This window comes from Gopherus evgoodei, chromosome 3 (assembly GCF_007399415.2).
Source record: "Gopherus evgoodei ecotype Sinaloan lineage chromosome 3, rGopEvg1_v1.p, whole genome shotgun sequence".
NCBI lineage: Eukaryota > Metazoa > Chordata > Testudines > Testudinidae > Gopherus > Gopherus evgoodei.
In genome coordinates this window covers 30457868-30480854 of record NC_044324.1, presented here as the reverse complement: position 1 = coordinate 30480854, position 22987 = coordinate 30457868, and the positions used below count along the sequence as shown (strand labels likewise).

Here is a 22987-nt window from a genome sequence, read left to right as displayed (position 1 = left end):
GAATTGGGTAAGAGTGCAATAGCTCTGCATTAAAGAGAACATTTGCCTATGTAAGAACCACCAAAAAATTTAATCTAAGAATTTTAAAAGTTATCTAAAATGGTGAAGAGATGACCCAAAAACATTTAATTTCTAATTAGAATTTTAGGTATCAGATTCCCCATTATTCTCTCAAAATCATTTAATCCCTCAAACCCATTTGCTTTTCCAATTATGCTTCATCTTCCTCTTTCCCCTCATCTCTATGATCAATACTATTTACAACCACCACCTTGCATTGCCCTACTTCCAATGCTGTCTTTGATACTTTTTAATCTGGCTTCAACTTTCTTCAGTCTACTGCAGGGGTCCCCAACGTGGTGCCCGTGGCATCTATATGCGCCTGCCTACTGCCCGTCGGAAAAGCAGACACTGAGAAGCGGAAATGTCAAGAAGCACTGCCGCCGAAATGTCACTGATTTGATGACGCTACTTCTTGGCGGCATTTCGGTGCCTGCTTGTCCGGTGGCCACACTCCTCGGCGGCTGGTCGTCAGGCACCCGCAACACTGAAAAGGTTGGGGACCACTTGTCTACTGCAATCATGCTCACCAAGGCTCTCTAGAACCCTTCATGGCCAAATTTCTGGGCCCCTTTTCTCCACTGTTTTTAATGGGAACTGTGCTAGACTGAATTTAATCCAGCAAGTTAAATCTAGTTCTTCCATCTGACACAGTTGAGTGTTCCAGATTCTTGATTAGTAAATTTTCATACAATGAAAAAGTAACAGTGACTGAAAATTACTAGACACTATATAAGTACATAAAAAGATGGTTCCTGTCCCAAAGAGCCTATAGTCTAAGTTTGAGAGGAGATAACCACTGAATACAACCAGCAGGTCAGGAAGCCAAAGATAACAACCAGACAAGTAATCAACATCAAAAGCACTGGTCAAAGCACACCTGACAAATGTTTTTGTAGAAAACATGGCTGCAGACAGTTTTAAGGACACTGAGGTGGCTTTGCAGATGTGTGCATGCCTCCTAGGCATGAGGAATGACATGTGAGAAACCACCACGATGACTGACTGCAAATTTAATAAATTGGCAACAAAGGCTAGAATCAATGGCAGAGAAGAGATAGGGATCAAGACCTTCCTGGTTTTTAAAAGTTGGTAAGTAGAGCAGAGATAGGTCATGAAGGACTTTGAAAGAAAAAACAAATAGTTTGTGTATGATGCGACGAAGGATGAGCCAGTGGAGGAATGCAAAGAGAGACGGCAGATGTGACTGAGGTGATGATTAGGAAAAATTATCTTTGACAAATGCTTATGTGGGTAAAATAGTATTTGATGAAGGTAATAGCATTAATGTAAGATATTTAGTCTTCCATCTGGCATCTCATTCAGCACTGCATGACATTTTGATTAAAAATTAGAACATGCAAAGTTAACATGACACACATTATATGAATTAAAAACTGACTAATTGTAAATGTGGAATCATCATCAAGCAGGTGTGTTTTCTAGCAGGGTCCAACAGGATTGGTTCTTGGCCCTATGCTATTTACATCTGTATCAATGACCTGGCAGAAAATATAAAAGCATCACTGGTAATGTTTGCAGATGACACAAAGTAGGGGAAAGGACTCGTCACTAATATTGTGATTTGGATCATTTAGTAAGCTATATGCAAGCAAATAATGTATTTCAATATCAGTAAATGTAATGTCTACATCTAGGAATAAAAACACAGGCCTTACTTACATGATGGGGAAAGCTATCCTGAGAAGCGGTGACTCTGAAAAAGATTTGGGATCATGGTGGATACTCAACTCAACATGAGCTCCAAGTATACCGCTGTGGCCAAACGGGCTAATGCAATCTTTGGATTCATAAACAGGGGAATCTCAAGTAGGAATAGAGAGGCTATTTTTCTGACACTGCTGCTGACATAGTGTTTCCAGCTCTGGTGTTCATATTTCGAGAAAGATGTTGAAAAACTGGAGAAGGCTCAGAGAACAGCCACAAGAATCATTAAACGACTAGAAAACATATTTTATAGTAGGGGTAGGCAAACTTTTTGGCCCACGGGCCACATCGAGGTATAGAAATTGTATGGTGGGTCATGAATGCTCATGAAATTGGGGTTGGAGTGCAGGAGGGGGTCCGGGCTGGGTCGGGTGGAGTCAGGGCTCCAGCTGGGGGTGCAGGCTCTAGGGTGGGTCCGAGGGGTTTGGAGTGCAGGAGGTGGCTCCGGGCTAGAACCGAAGGGTTTGGAGGGGAGGGAAGGGAAGGGAATGGAAAGGAAGGGGGATCAGGGCTGGGGCAGGCAGTTAGGGTGCAGGGGATGGCTGAGGGGTGCAGACTCCGGGCGGGCTTATCTCAAGCAGCTCCCAAAAGAAGTGGCATGTCCCTCTTCCAGTTCCTACACAAAGGCATGGCCAGACAGCACTGCTGCACGCTGCCTCGTCGCAGGTGCCACCCCTGCAGCTCCCATTGGCCGCAGTTCCTGGCCAATGGAAGCCATGGGGGTGGCGCCTGGGGTGTAAATTTTTAAGTGAGGGTAATGAACATTGAAACAGTTTATCAAGGATTATGTTGGATTCTCCACCTATGGCAATTTTCAAATCAAGATTTTTGTTTATTTATTTATTTTAAAGATATGCTCTAGTTCAAAAGGAATTATCTTGGGGGAGTTCTACGACCTTTGTTACAAAGGAGGTCAAACTAGATCAGTGGTGGGCAACATGTAGCCCATCAGGGTAATCCACTGGCAGGCCACAAGACAGCTTGTACATTGACCGTCCACAGGCACAGCTGTCCACAGCTCCCAGTGGCTGTGGTTTGCCATTCTTGACCAATGGGAACTGCGGGAAGTGACGCAAACAAGACGACTCCTCTCCATGGCTGTCTGCCCAAGAAGGAAGACTGCAAAAGCCACCTGAAGAGAAGGGTCCAGACAGAGAGGGGTCTAGTCTGAAAAGGAACATAGAAACTTTGCAAACTACCTGCAACAATAGGTAGGGTGAGAAATACTATCTGTAACCAATTTCTTTAGTGAAATTAGCTTAGTGTGAGTGTTTGATTTCATTTGCTTAGTAGTCTGCTTTATTCTGTTCATTACCTCTTTTACCACTTAAAATCTGCCTTTCATAGTTAATAAAATTTGTTTTGTTTATTATTAAACCCAGTTCCTGTAATTTTTAACTGGAGGGCAGCTCTCTCCACATTGAGGGAGGGGGAAAATTTCACACAACCTGAAAAGGCGTGCGCAGTGTGTTGGAGCCAGTCCCTTAAGCTGAGTCTTTTCAGAGCTGACCTGCACCTGGCTGTGGCCCTGCCTATGTGCGTGTTAGAGGAGGCTTTAATAGCCTGGCTCAGCAAGACAGGTTAAACGAGACCCATGCTAGCAGAACAGGTAAACTCAGGGGTATCTCAGCACATCAGGTGGCTTCCCAAGGGGTCCAACCGATTACAGAAACATCCTGAGAGCAGCTATAAATCAAGGAGGCTCCAGTTTGAGTGCCTCCATTGACAGAACTGTTGCAAAAATAAATGAGGTGGTCTGCATCTCAAGTAGCCATCAAGTATCAGGGGGTAGCCGTGTTAGTGTCTGTTAGACCCCCAAGTAGGGCCCCAGGGCGATGGGTGCTCCGGCCTCCACCCCCCAACGGATTTTTCCCCCACCCCCCAGAACTGCCACTGGTCATGTAGCTGCTCAGAAAGCAGAACTTGTAACAGGAAAAAGCCACCTTGTGGTCGGCCGGCCTGGAGGGACAAAGTTCCCCTCACGACGGTTGCTTCCTGGGTAGGGATGTTGGGGCCCGACTGCCTCCCTTGTATGGGCATATGCCACTCGCGACCCCCCAATTGGCTCATCACAAATTATGACGACAAATTCGCTATATATTGCCGGCCCCTTCCCGGGGACGGGCGGAGAGACCTCGAATTCCCGTCGAAACCGTATCCAGGCCTGATCAACCTGAAGAATCTCTCTCGGCTCACGCGTTTCCTGAAGCCTAACCGCTTGCCGGCCGTAATGAAACTTTTGTGGTTTGTATGTGTAAGTAGAATTAGCTGTTAAGTATAACTGTGCTGCTAGATAAGAGGCAAAGACTGATTCCAGCCGCCCCAAGGCTCCTGCTAGGGGAAACCCGTTGACCAGGAAACCTTGAAAGCAAGGGGGACCAGTCGAGCCTCACAATTTGTTTAGGGAAATTAGTTGCTGCATTTATGATTACTAATAGCACCAATATCACTTTTACTAACCCCTGGAACGACCTGAATAATTACTGGGACTTGGAAAAATACCAGGGCCAGCTTCTATTTGTAATTGCAGTATTTGTATTATTCGTTCTGGTATTATATTGTAAGCCCAAGCTGTAACTAATCATGCTGTCCCTTATCCTAGTCTGTGACTCAGCTAATAAATCCTCATTCTCTTTAACACTAAAAGTGATTGCTTGCGTTTTCTCTGTCGCTACCCTTGGGCACTTGACACCCCCCCCCCCAGGGCATCCAGTGATCGAACCTCCGCCCTACCCCAACGCTCATTACCCGGTAGATAACGGGCACCTGGTGGCCATATCGGTGGAGCAAGGGGCGAGAGTAATCAGTAATCAACAGTGTCTATCCACAAAAACAACAAGAAGTCTGGTGGCACCTTCAAGACTAACCGACTTATTTGGGCATAAGCCTTTGCGGGTAAAAAACCCACTTCTTCAGATGCATGAGTGAAAATTACATATGCAGGCATTGTTATACTGACACATGAAGAGAAGGCAGTTACCTCAACAAGTGGAGAACCAGTGCTGACAGGGCCAACACAATCAAGGTGGATGTAGTTAACTCCCAATAATTGATTAGGAGGTATCAATTCCAGAAGAGGAAAAGTTGCTTCTGTAATGGGCCAACCAGTCCCAGTCCCTATTCAAGCCCAAATTAATGGTGTAAAATTTGCAAATGAATTTTAGTTTTGCAGTTTCTCTTTGAAGTCTGTTTCTGAAGTTTTTTTGTTCAAGTATGGTTACTTTTAAATCTGTTATAGAATGTCGGGGGGGTTGAAGTGTTCTCCTACTGGCTTTTGTATGTTACCATTCCTGATGTCCGATTTGTGTCCATTTATTCTTTTACACAGAGACTCTCTGGTTTGGCCAATGTACATAGCAGTGGGGCATTGCTGGCATATATCACATTAGTAGATTTGCAGGTGAATGAGTCCCTGATGGTGTGGCTGATGTGGCTGGGTCCTCTGATGGTGTCGCTAGAGTAGGCAACGAGGTTTGTTACAGGGTTTGGTTCCTGGGTTAGTGTTTCTGTGGAGTGGTGTGTAGTTGCTGGTATTTGCTTCAGATTGGAGGGTTGTCTGTAAGCGAGGACTGGTCTGCCTCTCAAAGTCTGAGAGAGTGAGGTATTGTTTTCCAGGATAGGCTGTAGATAGTTGATGATGTGCTGGAGAGGTTTTAGCTGGGGGCTGTATGTGATGGCCAGTGGTGTTCTGTTATTTTCCTTGTTGGGCCTGTCCTGTAGTAGGTGACTTCTGGGTACCCGTCTCGCTCTGTGAATCTGTTTTCTCTCTTCCTCAGGTGGGTACTGTAGTTTTAAGAATGCTTGATAAAGATCTTGTAGATGTTTGTCTCTGTCTGAGGGATTGGAGCAAATTTGGTAGTATCTTAGGGCTTGGCTGTAGACAATGGATCATGTGATGTGTCCTGTCTGGAAGCTGGAAGCATGTAAGTAAAGGTAGCGGTCAGTAGGTTTCCGGTATAGGGTGGTGTTTGTGACCATCACTTATATGCACTGTAGTGTCCAGGAAGTGGATCTCTTGTGTGGACTGATCCAGGCTGAGGTTGATGGTAGGATGGAAATTGTTGAAATCCAAGTGGTGCCATCATATGCCAGCAATGCCCACTGCCATGTACATTGACCAAACCAGACAGTCTCTACATAAAGCATAAATGGACACAAATCAGACATCAGGAATGGTAACATAGCTCTTGATGAGAAACTATTTAACAAGCAGGCTGCCACCCACTGTACCAGCTAGTTATTAAACTTTAAAAACACTTCAGATATGGTTTTCCAAAGGAGGCTGGATACCATCTGTCTTGGATGGTTTAGACAACAAACCCTGCATCTTGGCAGCGGGTTACACTAGATCACTGGTTTTCAAAGAACAGATCACTACCCAATACTGTGGCTGCAAAATATTAGACATTGGGTCATTTGCAAATTTAAAGCGTTATGATCTCTTAAAATGCCTTTCATTACAATTTTAAAACAACATTATGATTTAAGTGTCGGACATTTTACTTATTTCCGGTAAAATTTACTTGTTTGCAGAATTTCTTACACACTACACACATATACATTCAAAATGTCTACGTTGTAATCACCTAATGGGACTGCTTTCTACACACTGTTAGTTTTGTTAATGTTGTGGAGACTCAAGTTGTGAGGCTTAATCAACAACCTTCATCCTGAAAAATGGATCATTTTGTAATAAGAAAAATGTTTGGAAACACAATCAAATCCATCTACATCTGAAAATGAAAATACAAGTATAAGTACATCGTCTGCAACATAAATTTCTAGTAATAACAGACAGATTTCCGCTATGTCAACCTGATCTGAGTCACCTAAAAAGAAAATCAAATTGTGGACGAGGCAGTATAATGTTGCTTTTTTAAAATATGGTTTCATTAACCGTGCGAGTGCAAACCAGAATCCAAAGCCCGAGTGTGTTGTTTGAAGCAAGATGCTTGCAAACAAGAGTATAAAACGGTCAAAGTTAAAAAGACATTTAGAAACAAAAACACATGGAACTCATAGATAAGCCTCTTGAATATTACCAACTGAAGAAACGGGAATTAAAGTTATCAGCCCAAGTTCTTGGCTCAACTGGCATCATATCTGGTGGCATGCCATGCAGCAAGAGAGAAAATGGTCCACACAGCTGCCAAAACACTTATTCTTCCAGTATCTCTTGATATGATATGTACAATTTTCTACGAGAAGGCTGCTGAAAAACTGAGACTTATTCCTCTCGGTGCTAACACAATGTCTCGGCGAATATACGATATTGCAGAGCATTTGGAAGGCCAGCTTATTCTTCAGTTATAGTCAGCTGGGGATTTTACCATCCAACTTGATGGGAGTACAGATATTTAAAATTGTGGAAAATGACTTTATGGACGATTTGCTATGCTGTCTGACTTTACCAACAAATTCAAGAGGAGCAGAGATATTCAGAGCACTGCATGACTGCATAACTAGAAAATACAAGTTGGACTGAGCTAATTGCAAAGGAATTACAAGTGATGGTGCAGCAAATAGAACAGGTAGAAATAGAGTTGTGAAAAAAATATCCGAGGCAGCTGGTAATGATGTTTGGAATCATTGTTTCATTCACCACACAGCTTTGGCATCAAAGAGTATTTCCCTGATAACATGGTTGTACTAAAGGAAGCAGTGAAAATTGTTAGTTTAATTAAAGGACGCTTCCTGAAGAGCAGGCTTTTTAAAGCATTATGCTCAGAAATTTACTGTTTCACACCTAAGAATGGTGGCTGTCATGGGGCAGAGTGCTTGTTTACAAGGGTGTACAAACTCCTCTACCAGAAAAATGTGACTCGCATTCCTGAAACAGTCTAACGTGGCAAATTTGTTTGATGATGACAGTTGGTTAATAAAGTTGTCCTCTCTAGCTGACTTTTCTCAATTAAAAAAAAACCTGAATTCGAAGTTACAAGGAAGAGGCAATGATTTGTTTAGACACTGAATAGATAAAAGCATCCCAAAAGTCATTAGCACTGTGGCAAACACAACTGAAAAGTAATCATCCAAGCTACTACATATTACCAACAGTGTTACAATACGCTGAGCAGAACAGCATCAATGAAGAAAAAGTGAATGAAATGAAAACAGCAGTGTCACACAGTTACATCTTGCTGCTCTGACAAGTTTAGTCGCTACTTCCCGGCAGATAGGTTTGAAAATTTGAAGGAAAAGCATTGGGTGAAAAATTTTTAACTTTCAAAAATCTGAATCAATAATGGAACAAACTTGACACCTGAGCAAGAAAAAGAGCTACTGCAATTCACCTGTGATAGCACATTCAAAACACGTCACAAGTCATTAAATTTGTCATTGTTTTGGATAAGCGTTTTCAAAGAATATTAAAACAAAAACAAAAGAAACCAACTCAACAATGAACCTGATATATGGGCAGCACTTTCATATGGTGATCCAGATTGGAACAAGATCATGAACTACAGGCAGGTCTACCAATCACATTAAGCAAGTGAAACTCAATCTGATTCTCTTTTTTACTGTATTTTAAAACGTTTTACATGTAATGTCGATGTCTAATATTAGTTATTACTTGAAGCGAAGTGGTTAAGGCTAGCATGTATTGCCCTCAGGTGGATAAAAATCTGTTTTTTTTTTTACTTAAATCAGATTTTGATAAAATGCTTTTTGAGGAAAATTTATCTGAAAATAGCTTAAAGATATCTCATGGAATAGGGATTATAAATTCTAATTCTATAGTATGAGAATATATATTCATGCAATGTTTTAGAAAAGTTTTCTAAAGGAGTTCCAATAGTTCATGGATTAGGGACCCAACCCTGTGGCATTCCAGGGGCTTCTGTATAGTTTATTTATTTCTATCTACCCAATGATACTCAGTGGTCAGTCTAGAAGATACCTTCAGAGTATGTTTTTAAATAAATAAATAATAGAGGTGAGAAACAACAGACCTCAACCCTATTGCCCCTCCACAAATTTATGTACACAGAGTTAATCCCTTACCTCTCTCTTAAAGTGCGAAGTTCCAAAAAGCTCAATGAATAGAAGATTGTTGGGGGCGGGATGAGATGCAGGACCTTCAGGTTGGTAAACTTTTTATTTCATACTTGTTTCTTAAAGACTGCCTGTCTTCTTTCTAGACTATTCTTGAATGTTCATGTTTGAGCAAAAAATACAGTTGTTACTCTATGGCACTATCATTTTAGACGCAGTTGTGAGAAAAATAAATAGCTGAAATAGGGAGATCTTCCTTTTACAATTTCACCTTTAAAGTAGCAGTGAGTGTCAGTGAATGCAATGAGTAATACTAAATGAGCAGTATGGTTGTAATAATTAAGTAACTGCATTGACTTTTGTTTAGGAGAATCCATCCTTGACATATAGGATTCTGACGACTATCCACCTTCAAGATCACCATCGTTTTCTATACTTTCATAGATATCTGCCAAAGATAGTGTTTCAGTCACATTATATATGTCACATAGCCACAGTATATAGCCTGTAGCAAAAAGAAAGAAAAAATCTCCATCATCCAGAAACAGCCATAGATAAGTTTGTGATAAGAACCAGCAGATTACAAAATGAGGTAATTGATGAAAAAATGGCCCCGTTTCTTTATGCAACAAACTCTTCTTTCTGTATGACTGGGAACCACACTTCATTAACATGGTTCAGTAATTAAGACCAGGATACAGTCCACCCAACAGAGCAGATGTTGCAAGCAAATTGCTGGGTAAAGTGTATGAAAAAGAAATTGAGCAGTGTGCAAAAGGTCTAGAGGGTAAAATTGTTAACTTGAGTCTTGATGGGTGGAGCAATGTCCACAATGATCCTGCTATATGTGCTTGTGTGACAACAGAAGAAAGGAATGTCTTCTTTACAGAAACAATTGATACATCAGGAAATGCACACACAGCAGAATACTTACATGAAGTAGCAGTAAAAGTTACAACAAACTGTGAAAAAAAATTCAAATGTCTAGTACACAGCTTGGTCACAGACAATACTGCAAATGTATCCAAGATAAGAAGCTAGTAACATACAGTTGCAGTGCTCATTTGATGCACCTCCTAATCAAAGACTTCAGTGTTCCAGAAATAAAGGCTAATGTTGAAATTGCAAAATACTTCTTTAACAATCACTTTGCAGCAGCTGTTCTAAAACACTAAGCTAACTTTCCCTCAAGATGTGCGATGGAACTCAATAGTGGACTGTTTTGAGTACTATATCAACAACTGACCTAACGTGATGACAGTTTGTGAACAAAATGGTCAAAAAATAGATGGCACTGTCACAGCCCAAGTTCTCAACACTGGGCTTAAGAGAAATGTTGAACACATGCTGAGTACCCTGAAGCCTATTTCTGCAGCCTTGAACAAACAGCTGTTTTACTGCTGACACTGTTGAAATCTGGAAGGAACTGAGTGAGACCTTAAGAAGAGAAATATGCAATTGTGAAAGTTACTGGTAGCCCCCCTTAACAGCTTACAAGCAGCTAGTAGGGGAAAGCAAAAGCCTCATGTACACGGTAACCTAAACTTTTAAACTATCTTTTCTCTTCTGCCTCAAAGCAAAAAAAACTTGCTTCAAACCAGTTTTTACTAACCAAATAACAAAAATGTGAGGTTTAACATCTACCAATCAAATGTTAACATACAAGAGTCTTTGTCTAAAAGTGTATAAAAAGTTTGTAAAGTTTGTATACGGCAAAGTCTTTGTACCAAGATGCCGGGCTCTCCTTTCTTCTGCAATATAAAGCATCTTTCCTTATCCCTGTCATGTTGTTATTAGCTCTCAACTAGGCAGACCTGATATTTCGGTAACAGTTTCTGGTGACCCAGATGGGACTCTCCTAGCTTGGACATCAGACTCCGGATGGCTGCGGCGAACCAGAAGCGGCGCCACCGGGGTGTTTAGCCCCTCTTCCTCGCTTCACCGCAGCCCCTAAATAAATAAAGCATCTTTCCTTATCCCTGTCAGGCTGTTATTGGCTCTCACCTAGGCAGACCCAATATTTCGGTAACACAATGACAGAGTTATATTACAAGCATTAAAAAAAAGAATGGGATAAGCACTATCTCCAGCTCATTTTCTTGCAAATATTCAGTACCAGGGTCAAACCTTAACTGCTGAAGAAGAGGAGCTGGCGATGACATGGACATCCAACAATCATCCCTCCATAATGCTAACTATAATAAACTTTGGAGCTAAGGGCGAATCAGTCAAGAAATATATGTCTGCTGATGATGTTTTAAAGAAAGTCACACCAGTGAACTGGTGGAAGTCACTTAAGCACTTGGATTTAGAGACTACTGAATATATATATAGTCTCACTTTTAACAGGAGTAGCTTCTTCTGACAGCGTAGAATGAATATTTTCTTTGGACTAATTCATTCCAAATTACTGATGTTTTTGCGATCCCTTTTACGTACCTACATACTGCAATAGATGACTAGCAACTTCTCCTCCATCTTGTACAGAAAATAAGCTTTTCAACCTGTCATGATAACTAAGACTCTGTCCTATTTTTGATAAATTTATGTAGTAGCTGCTCTCTGCACCTTCTCCAATAGTTCGTAAATTCTAATAGAAGAAACATGCCCAAAATGAGATAGATAGTGAGGTGCCGTTGGAGTAACCTAAGGCTTTATATAATAGTGTAATCATTTACATTCTCTTGTTGACAATACTGCTGTTTATTATAAGAGGCTTCTGGTAGTCTTTATTGTAACTGCAGTATTTCCTTGGCATTCTTTCACCAAAATTCACTAATATCTGCTTTGTCTAAGATCTGTGAAGATCTTGAGACCTCTGAAAAGACCATGTGTGATAACTGAAGGGGATAACTCCCTTATGGACACCCAGCCATCCAGTTAGCTGTAAAATCCCTCTTGGTGTCTGTTCCTTGCTTGCTTTACCTGTAAAGGGTTAACAAGCCCATAGGTAAAAGAAAAGATGGGGGGCACCTGACCAAAAAAGCCAATGGGAAGGCTAGAACTTTTTTAAATGGGAAAAACTTTCCCTTTGTCTGTGGTTGTTCTTGGGGCTGCAGGGACAGATCAGTAATGCTGTATAAGGTTTGAACTAGGTATGAAAAAGTATTTTCCATACCTAGAAGGAATAATTTGGATAGGGAATGTTTAGACGCTATCAGGCTCATTTCTTATTTTGGCTTGTGGATCTCCTCTGTGCTACTCCTGATGCTTTTGTTTACTTGTAACCTTTAAGCTGAACCCCCAGGCAAGCTAGTTTGGGTGCTTAATTTTTGGAATTGCTCTTTTAAAATCTAGCAAATGCCCATGTTCCAGATATATTTTCTCTCTTTTTGTTTTAAGAGCATTTACTTTTTTTAACAACAGGATTGGATTTTTGGAGTCCTAAGAGGTTTGTGCATGTTGTTTGATTAGCCGATAGCCACAGCTAATCTCCTTTGTTTTCTTTCTCAGCTCTTTCCCAGAGTGGGGCGTGAAAGGGCTTCAGGGTACCCCATCGGGAGGAATTTTCAAGTGCTCTCTCCTGGGTTCAAAGGAGTTTTTTGCATTTGGGTGATGGCAACGTTTACCAAGCCAAGGTCAGAGAGAAGCTGTAACCTTGGGAGTTTAATACAAGCGTGGAGTGGCAAGTATTAATTTTTAAAATCCTTGCGGGCCCCCACTTCCTGCACTCAGAGTGCCAGAGACACCATGTGTCTCTAAACTTTCACAGAGTCACCCACTTCTCAGGTCCTAGAGGATTCTCCACTAAACATAGAGAATTGATATAAAAGTTAATGGTGACCACTAATTTACCCTTAAAAATCTCTGTAGGGCTGATGAAGGGATGATGCCAGAGGGTAGGTGTCCTCCCCCCACTGCTGACTCACCCTCTCTTGCTCTACAGTCTTTTTCAGAGCTGGGAAAAACAGACATTGCTGTACAGGATCAGACCAGTGGTCCATATAGTCCAGTAGCCTGTCTAATGGCCACCAATAATAAATAAGTCAGAGGAAAATGCAAGAAATCCTGTCGTGGGCAATTCTAGAATTAAGAGCAGGGAAGTTTCTTCCTAATTTTGTCAGTTTGTTGTCTGGATTAAGCACTGAAGCATGAGGTTTATATCTCTATATACATTTTAAAAGACTATAATGCTGGATGTTCTGTTTGAGTCACACCGTGCTCTAGGATTCAACAATATCTTACGGCAATGATTTTTACAGATTAATCAATTTTAAATGCACTGCTTTTCAATTGTACTGAATGTCCCCTCAGTTCTTATAAGAACAGGTGCTCCTATTCACCTGTTTATCCTACTTATGCAATGCTATTTTGTATACCGCAGTGTCCTCTTTGTAAACAAAGTAGTCCCAATCTCTTTTCATTATCTTCATATGGAAGTCTTTCCACGTCTCTAACAATTTGTTACCTGTCTTTTGAGCTCTTCTACGTCTAACAGATCTTCTGTAATGAGACAACCAGAATTTAACACAAGTTTAAGTGAAGGTGTACTATCAACTAATATAAATGGCATAATATTTTCAGTAAAGTTTTCTATGCTATGCATTTTCTTCGTTTTTCTTTTCACTGCCATTACAAAACTGAACTGACTACAATATCAAAATCTTTTGCCAGAATGGTTAGTTTAGAACCCAGTAATACATGTAATTCAAATTATTTGTTCCAAAGCATGTCATTTTACACTTGTCAAGGAATTTTCATCTACAGTTGTGCTTCCCATTCACCTAATTTTATTCTGTCTTCTCTGAAGTTCCTCTCTTGTCAAGTCTTAACTGAAATAACTATGCCATCTGCAAGTTTTTCCATTTCACTGTTCATACTGGTTTCCAGATGTTTAGTACATTAAACATCAGCCCTACTATGGAACTCCAGAGTACTCCAGTTAACCTTTTGTCATGTTAGAAATTGATCCTTTATTCCTACTATTTATTTCTAACTTTTGAGTTGCTTCCAATCCACTAAAGTTTTTAAGTAGTTAGGGGATGAGATGTAGTTTCCTTAGTAATCTCTTATAAGGAATTTTGACAAAGGGGCAGAACAACAGTTGTTCTTTATCCACTATTTGTTTGACAAACTCAAAGAATTTTAGTAAATTAAAACCAATTTTCCTTTAGAAAAGATGTATTGATTTGTCTCTACTGTCTCATGCTCACCTGTTTTATAATTCTATTTTAAAATTATAATTAAAATCAATTTTTTTGCTACTGAAGTAAGGCTCACTGTGTCTGCAATTCCCAGGATTTGCCCATGTGCCTTTTAGCTTTTTAAAGATATGTACATTTGATATCCTCCAGTACTCTGCAATATTAGCTGATTTTAGTCACAGACTGATATTTGTATTAGCAGTTCAGTCACTTCATTTTCAAATTCATTCAGAATACATGGGAAAAATACCATACAGCCAAGGCGACTTGTTGCTCTTTAATCAATGTATTCCAGTGTCTCCTTTCCTGACTCAGTCACTAACAATGCTATCTTTATTGTCTGAAAATCAGTACATCCAGTATGTATGACCCATTAATATTCTTTGGGTGAAGAGTGATATGAAAATGTTAGCTTTTCTGCAAGGTCCTTGATCTCCATAATTGTCCCTCAACTCACGAGTCCTCTTGCAATGTTCTTACTTCTAGTATTCAGAAAGTTCTTGATATTTGCTTTGTATCTGACTAGAGTGGACGTCTAAGATAGTGAACGACAGTGATAATGAGGTAGGATCAGAGTCTAAAATAGAGAAGGAACAAGTCAAAAATTACTTATATGTCTTCATATCACCAGGACCTGATGAAATGCATCCTAGAATATTCGGGGAGTTGACTGAGGAAATATCTGAGCCATTAGCAATTACCTTTGAAAAGTCATGGAAGATGGGAGACATTCCAGAAGACTGGAAAAGTGCAAATATAGTGCCCATCTATAAAAAGTGAAATAAGGATAGCCTTGGAAATTACAGACCACTCAGCTTAACTTCTGTACCCGGAAAGACAATGGAGCAAATAATTAAGCAATCACTTTGCAAACACTAAGAAGATAATAAGGTGATAAACAACAGTCAGCATGAATTTGTCAAGAACAAATATCAAACCAACCTGATAGCTTTCTTCGACAGGGAAACAAGCCTTGTGGAAAGGGGGGAAGCAGTAGATGTGATATATCTTGACTTTAGTAAGGCTTTTGATACTGTCTTGCATGATCTTCTCATAAAAAAAACTAGGAAAATGCAACCTAGATGGAGCTACTACAAGGTGGGTGCCTAACTGGTTGGAAAATCATTCCCAGAGAGTAGTTATCAGTGGTTCACAGTCAAGATGGAAGGGCATAACGAGTGGGTCCTGCAGGGATCGGTTCTGGATCCGGTTTTGTTCAATATCTTCCTCAATGATTTAGATAATGGCATAGAGAGTACAATTATAAAGTTTGCAGACAATACTAAGATGGGAGGGGCTGCAAGTGCTTTGGAGGATAGGATTAAAATTCACAATGATCTGGACAAGCTGGAGAAATGATCTGAAGTAAATGGGATGAAATTCAATAAGAACAAATGCAAAGTACTCCACTTATGAAGGAACAATCAGTTGCACACATACAAAATGGGAAATGACTGCCTAGGAAGGAATACTGCAGAAAGGGATCTGGGGGTCATAGTGGATCACAAACTAAATATGAGTCAACAGTGCAACTATGTTGCAAAAAAAGCAAACATCCTTCTGGAATGTATTAGCAGGAGTATTGTAAGCAAGACACAAGAAGTAATTCTTCCGCTCTACTCCATGTTGATTAGGCTGCAACCAGAGTATTCTGGGTGCCACATTTCAGGAAAGATGTGGACAAACTGGAGAAAGTCCAGAGAAGAGCAACAAAAATGATTAGTGGTCTAGACAACATGACCTATGAGGGAAGACTGATTGTTACAAGGAGGAGGGAGAAAAATTGTTCTTCTTAACCTCCGAAGAAAGGACAAGAAATAATGGGCTTAAATTGCAGCAAGAGAGGTTCAGGTTGGACATTAGGAAAAACTTCCTGTCAGACTGGTTAAGCACTGGAATAAATTGCCTAGGGAGGTTGTGGAATCTCCATCATTGGGGATTTTTAAGAGCAGGTTGGACGAACACCTGTCAGGGATGGTCTAAATCAGGGATTCTCAAACTGGGAGTCGTGACTCCTTAGGGGGCTGCAAGGTTATAACAACACTGGGGGTCACGAGCTGTTGGTCTCCACCTCAAACCCCGTTTTGCCTCCAGCATTTATAATGGCGTTAAATATATTAAAAAGTGTTTTTAATGTATAAGTGAGGTCACACTCAAAGGCTTGCTATGTGAAAGGGGTCTCCAGTACAAAAGTCTGAGAACCCCTAGTCTAGATAATACTTAGTCCTGCCTTGAGCACAGGGGACTGGACTGGACTGGACCTCTTGAGGTCCCTTCCAGTTCTATGATTCTATGAAAATTTCTCCCAAGTTTGCTAGTTTCCATTTTGTATTTTACCTGTAATAGTTTGTGCTCCTTTCTACTGGCTTCACTTGAGCCATGTTTCCACTTTCTGTAACTTGAACCTTACTGTTTTTATCCATACTGCTTATTTTCTTTCCTTCCTGCTTCCTTTTTTATTTAGGCATATTCACACATTCTGTGACTCAGCTACAGTATGCTTAAGTAATCCACACTGAACCTAAAGATTTTAAATTTCCTCATTTTGGATTTCAGAGTCATTTTTACCAACATCATTTCTATGCAGTCCTTCTTTCCAAACATGTCAAAACATCCACCCCTTTCATCTTTCAAACAAATGTGCTGATTTTTCCTAACCTATGCATGTAGAAAGGAATGGTAATTAAATACTTTCAAAGTCTGTGTATTTTAGCTTTTAGATGTACCAGGTCTGTTGGAACCTCACTCTGAGTGCTGGCTCTTTACAAGATGGTAAATATGAATGTAATTCCTGACTTCACGTACCCACCCCAGAAGCAGCTGTTCTGTGTGCATTGTGGCCAAAAAAAAGAACACTCTGCAACTTTTAAGGCACACAGAACAACACTAGGGAAGTCTATTGATCTGTTCTTTCATGGCAATTTCCTATTTTTCTAGACTATCAAAGAAGGAAAACAGTGAAAATGGCAGAACACAAAGGAGATATCACTCAGTTATATAGGTTAGAAAAGTATTACTGCTCCCAAGCAATTAAAAGTGAATAAACAAAAGTAAAATAAACTTCCCCTTTGTGGCTCTTTATGATTCATAAAACAAAATATTTTCTAGAATTAGGTTTTTTTGCAGCTCTTTTTAAAACACATTAGGTATAAAATGTTTACATTTACCGTTCTCTCCTGGATGAGGTGGCAATACTCTGAAGAACTAAATAGTGTTATTACACAAAGCTAATTTGAGCTGCATCTCTCTCTGCTCCCCGGATGGGAGAGAAGATATGCCTATTCTTACTTGTTTAAGAACAGCTTATTACATAAATACACACACAGTGTGTCACCTTGCAAAACCGTAATAAAAATCAATCAGCCTAGGCACACACTCTAGTTGCCCACCATTTACCATGAAGCCAATGATGATGGGAAAAAAGCTATTACGTTATCAGACATTCAAAATAATTACTTGCCCCAAGTGGGCAAGTAGAATATTGCAAGGGACCAGATTTATATTTTAGTAATATATTAAATATAATATTTTATACAATACAAAGAAGCAGGTACTGAACAAGAGAGGTTTTGCTCAGCAATTACTATTACAGGAAAGAGAAAGGAGGGAGAATAAAAACAAAACCAAGAAATAAAATGACAAGAGAAATTAAGGTAAAGAAGAGCAGCAAATGGATGAGAAAAATAAGGATAACCGAACTTTTAGGTTGGTAAAACTGTTATATTCATTTTCCTACATTTTACTGTATTTCTTGGAACATATCCCACACCCCTGGGGTTTGGGAAGAAAGAAATTGCCAGTGAACCTTTTAACTTGCCAAACTCAGATTCATAAAAGAACGTTTTGTTTTCTGAATTTCAAGAGTAAATGTTGAACGACAAAAATTAGAAAGCTATAGCAGTTACACATTTGGAGCTAGGTGTTTGCTATTTGACGCTTTGTGGGTAATTACATTTCATTATCTACAAAAGAATCAGGCAGCAACCTATTGTATAATGTTAAGTTTAAACAAGAGTTACCCCTTGCTTAGTTCTATTACTTACTTGTTTATAGTGTTGATAATACAAGTTTTTACCTGCAAGTGTAACAAGTAAGATTGTGTGCAAGAGCCATGTTACTTTTCATCAGGCCTGTTGTAATTTGGCCTTTTATCAAACTATAACAGATGGCTACCATCTGATTTCAGATCTAATGAGTAATACTTGTTAGTGTTCCTGGAAAAAAACTAGACACATACTTTGAAAAGTAATGCTTATTTACTTTAACCAACAACTTTTTAATTAACACTTAACGTATTACAATAGAATAATTAAACTAATATGTTTAACTGCTCAAACAAAAAACTGAATGGTTTACATTATGGAAAACTATATGCTTTGAAGCTATAATTGATACAGAAAAACTAGCTTAAACCATGGATATCTTTCTGAAAGATCTGGATTTAAGAAAAAACATGAGAAGTTTTTGAATGAAAAAACAAATAAAGCTACCTACCGAATGATCTACATGAATGCTATCTCCTGTGGGCCAGCGATGTTTGCTGGAGTAGCCACTCAACTGCTCACCAGCCTGCCTCTGGAAGAAATATCCAACTGTGGCATCATCCTGAGACCGTCCACTGAGGGGTATCTGGACATTGAAAGCACCTGACACTGCAGCTGTAGGGATGGTGTGAGGATTGTTTCCACCTGAACTGGGCCCTGAAGTTCCAGGCCCTGGCCCTGCTGTTGCTCCACCTACTGTTCCAGCTGGGGCAACCCCTATTCCAACCCCACTGGCTTCCTGACCAATGTTCGCATGCATCATTCCTCTGGTCTCCTGCCAGGCCACTTCATTCAAGCCTAGAAGGACACATGGAATGCTCATTCCACGTAGAAACCTAAAAAGAAAAAGTCTTGATAACATAAAAGGCTTTCCAATGAATGTCTTTAAATATGCAGTTCTTATAATCAGGATTTAAAAAAAAAATCCAGACTATATAAGAACAGTGTACTTCGTTAAAGATGTTGGCTTAGCTTTTTCTATTTAATTAATTTAAAGTACTGTTATCAACTTAAGATGGCAGGGTTGTCTGAGACAATACATAGCATGGAACCAAACATACTAATGTAACTATCCTTGATCAAAATATAATTTCAGATCCTGAAGTAAATTTTTTTTTTTTTTTTTTAAACACAATAGCAATTGACACGTACATTCCTTCATATTTGGCCCTATAACAGGGTTTCTCAAACAGCGGTCGCCACTTGTGTAGGGAAAGCCCCTGGCGGGCCAGGCCAGTATGTTTATCTGCCCTGTCCACATGTCCAGCCAATCATGGCTCCCACTGGCCGCGGATCACTGTTCCAGGCCAATGGGAGCTACTGGAAGCGGCGGCCAGTAAGTTCCTCAGCCCGCGCCACTTCCAGCAGCTCCCACTGGCCCTGAACAGCGATCAGCCAGACCTGCGGGCAGGGCAGATAAACACACCGGCTCAGCCCGCCAGGGGCTTTCCCCTGCATGAGCAGTGACCCCTGTTTGAGAAACCTTGCCCTATACCTTCTGCTACCAACTTTGTTTTTCATAGCCTACAAGCACTTTCACCTAAGTAGTGTGGAAGGCTAACTTCTAAATCTCAACGCAAATATGTCACAAGTGAAAAATGTTCAGTGTTGTTCTGGTTGTGCAAGATTTTAATATCAAATTTCATATTAAAAACACCTATGAGCAAACTGGCAGTATATTTTGACCTTCTACTGACCACAATTTTAATCTGAACCTGAAATATTTCATTAGTCTGCCAACTGTCTTTTTGGCTTGAAATAAGTATAACTGACAATCACACATTTATTGATGAAAGACTGAAAATATTCATGATGAAGTGGACAAAGTGGAAATCACAAAGTTAAAAAAAATGTATGATCACATTGCCCCCACAGAGATTTTGGCAATAAAAACCACAGGAGAGTCCATTCTTCATCTGATAGAATGGACTCTGCTCTGGTTTTTATTGCCAAAATCTCTGATGGGGGCAATGTGATCACGCATTTTTTTGACTTCGTGATTTCCACTTTGTCCATTTCATCAGGAGTATTGTCAATCGTACAGCAATAAGTGACATGAAATTCAGAGAGACCAGGAGCAGTACACAGATATAAGACAAAAATATCCTACAATGTAATAATTTATGGCACCTGCAAAAATGGTCAGTTATTTTCATTTTAAAGTACAGTCTGGAAACTTTACAATAAGTTTCATACCTTCCATAATCACTTAAGAGGAACAGTATAAAACCAGAATGGAAAACTCACACACAGAAAGTTCCTTGCCTAGAATGGAATTTTTAAGTATAAAATTGTGTACAATAAGAGATCATGACTGCTTCTAATTCCTCTGTAAATACATATATTTTATTTCCAGTGTTAACACCTCCTCCATGTACAATCATCATCATCAAAAAAAATGATACTATACTGTGGAATTGAGGTTTTTGCTATAACTGAATATGCATTGTTTTATCGCCATTCTTAGACAAAATGCTACTTAGATATAGTTTTATTATTACAACAATAGCTGTTTACTTCACTGAAATGGCATTCCACGAACATGGTATGAATTCTGTGACTTCTTCAAGCTCAACAATATGACAAACCCCTCAATGCAATATTCACAGAACAAAGAATTTTGCAATATATACTATACTGGAAAGGTAGCCATGCATTAACAATAGTATGCCTAAAAAAAAAATTATGAATGTGATATAAAATGTGTAAGTTTTATTTTTCTTAACTAACATTCACAAAAGTCATACCAAGTGGCTCTGTGCTAAAATGTTTACTGTGAAAATTTAATTATTTGCACAACATGGCTCCAAGAAACTAAATATACATGCATAGTAGCCTCTATTTGAACCTCAGCATCACTTTTTTTCCTTTTAAAAAACTAGCAGGCTTTAGTCCACCTTAAAGTTTTGTATACTATTTATATATAAATAAAGCAAGCAAGTAACCAAATTAAAAAAAGGAGTTTGGTACACTTATAACAAACATTTATGCTCATATCAATGTTGGGTGAGGAAGCTCACATTTAATAAGTAGTTTCTGGACTGAGATTTTCTATGTCAACATTTACCATCTCCTTGTTCCCCTCTCCCCACCCAGAGAGAGAAAAATCAAAGATTTTTACAATGGAAACACAAAGTCAGTCAGTGCAGTAATTTGTATCTGTCCATTTCTCCAATACCTTCTCTAGCACTGGCAAAGTGAGAAGTAATTTAACTTTACCAGAACTGGTCAAATTGTAGACGTACAGCTGGGCCTTGATTTACACAGTGCTTACATTCTTGAAAAAACACTGTGCAAATAGAAATTGTTTTAAAAGATACCAAGAGTCTATGGGAAATAAGGGTTTAGATTTCAGGGTCACAAGATGACCTCCCTAATTTATCCAATACAGGTTTGAAAATTAATTTTTTTTTAATGAAATTGCTATTAACCTTTATTGATGTTAAGGATGAACTTGATATGATGATAATGCTGATGTTATTGAAGTCAGAACTCCAAGGGTTCATCTGGGGAAGCCAGGGAGTGTAGAGCAGTAACATAGCCAGGTCAGGACACTTGGGTGGGCGGGCATGACGGGGGCAGAGAAGCAAGAGTGCTGGGTGTTGTGGGGTAAACCCCTGCGCCCCAACCCTGATCCCCAGCAGGAGCACTTGGTGGGCAGAACGGGGCTAGCCCGCAACCCGATCCTGTTCCCCAGCAGGAGTGCTGGGTGAGTGGGGTAAGACCCTGCGCCCCAACCCCACTCACCAGCAGGAGTGCTGGGTGGCGATAGGCGAGCCCCCGACCCTGTTTCCCAGCAGGAGTGTCAGGTGGAGCAGGGTAAGCCCCTCCACCCCAATTCCACTCCCTGGGTGCCCCCCTGGGATTGCCAGTGCCCTAGCCAGAGCGTCCATCATCCCCTGCAAGACCAGCTGGAGGGGGAGAAGGAGGCAGCCTCCCCTCCCCCATATCCATCATTGCCCACACAGCCAAAGTCAAGGCCCATCCAAGTGTCCCATCCTGGCTATGCCACTGACCTGCGCCTCTTGGTGACCGTACTGCACTGTATAAAAGTGAATACATACCGTGTACAAAAATAAAGGGTTACAATTAATTTGATTGTGCATAACTGAAATCGTGCAAAAAAAATACTGTGTAAATCGAGTTCCGACTGTCCAGGCCTCAATTTACATGGTTTTGGGGTTTTTTTGCACAGTTTCGGTTTTGCACGGTCAATGAGTTGTGACCCCATCCCTCCTGCCTTCTCTCTCCTGTCATGCCCACCCACTCACGTGTCCTGGCTACGCTACTGTTCCACACGCCCTGGCCTCCCCAGACATCCCAGATGAACTCTCGGAGTTCTAATTTTAACAACATCAGCATTATCATCATATCAAGCTCATCCTTAACATCAGTAAAGGTTAATAGCAAGTTTAAATTTCATTATTATTTTTTTTAATTTAAAACCTGTATTCGATAAATTAGGGAGGTCATCTTGTGAGCCTGGAACCTAAAACCTTATTTCCCCACACACCTTTGGTAGCTTTTAAAGCGATTCCTATTTGCACAGTTTTTTTCAAGAAAGTAACTACCATGTAAATTGAGGCCCAATTGTCTTTGGAAATATTTGATGAAATTGTCAACATTTTCAACAGATTACCAACTCCAATTTGTAAGGAAAAATCACAGTATCATATACGTTGATTAAAATATATTTGTGCTACAATATGTGATATTAATATGACCATCTATATTTAGGGCCCTATCAAATTCACAGTGCATTTTGGTCAATTTCACAGTCAGGATTTAAAAAATCCTAAATTTCATGATATCAGCTATTTAAATCTGAAATGTCACAGTGTTGTAATTGTAGGGGCCTGACTCAAAAAGGAGTTGTGAGGGTTTGCAAGGTTATTGTGTGTGGAGGGCGGGAGCAGGGGTTGGTGGTACTGCTACCCTTATTTCTGCTCTGCTGCAGGCGGTGGTGCTGCCTTCAGAGCCGGGCAGCTGGAGAGCAGCGACTGCTGGCTCGGAGCC

At 40.1% G+C, this 22987-nt stretch overlaps 1 protein-coding gene across 15 annotated transcripts in view; it reads right to left on the bottom strand.

Annotated features, from left to right (window-relative positions):
* PUM2 (pumilio RNA binding family member 2) overlaps positions 1–22987 on the bottom strand; it is a 144165-nt gene that overhangs the window by 116378 nt on the left and 4800 nt on the right. For 11 of the 15 annotated variants that reach the window (XM_030555355.1, XM_030555351.1, XM_030555349.1 and 8 more), the window contains one exon: positions 18423–18807. The exons of the other annotated variants lie outside the window; for them this stretch is intronic. In XM_030555355.1, coding sequence (XP_030411215.1) covers positions 18423–18807 — 385 coding nt within the window. The remainder of the gene's footprint in view (positions 1–18422; positions 18808–22987) is intronic. 15 annotated transcript variants of the gene reach the window in all.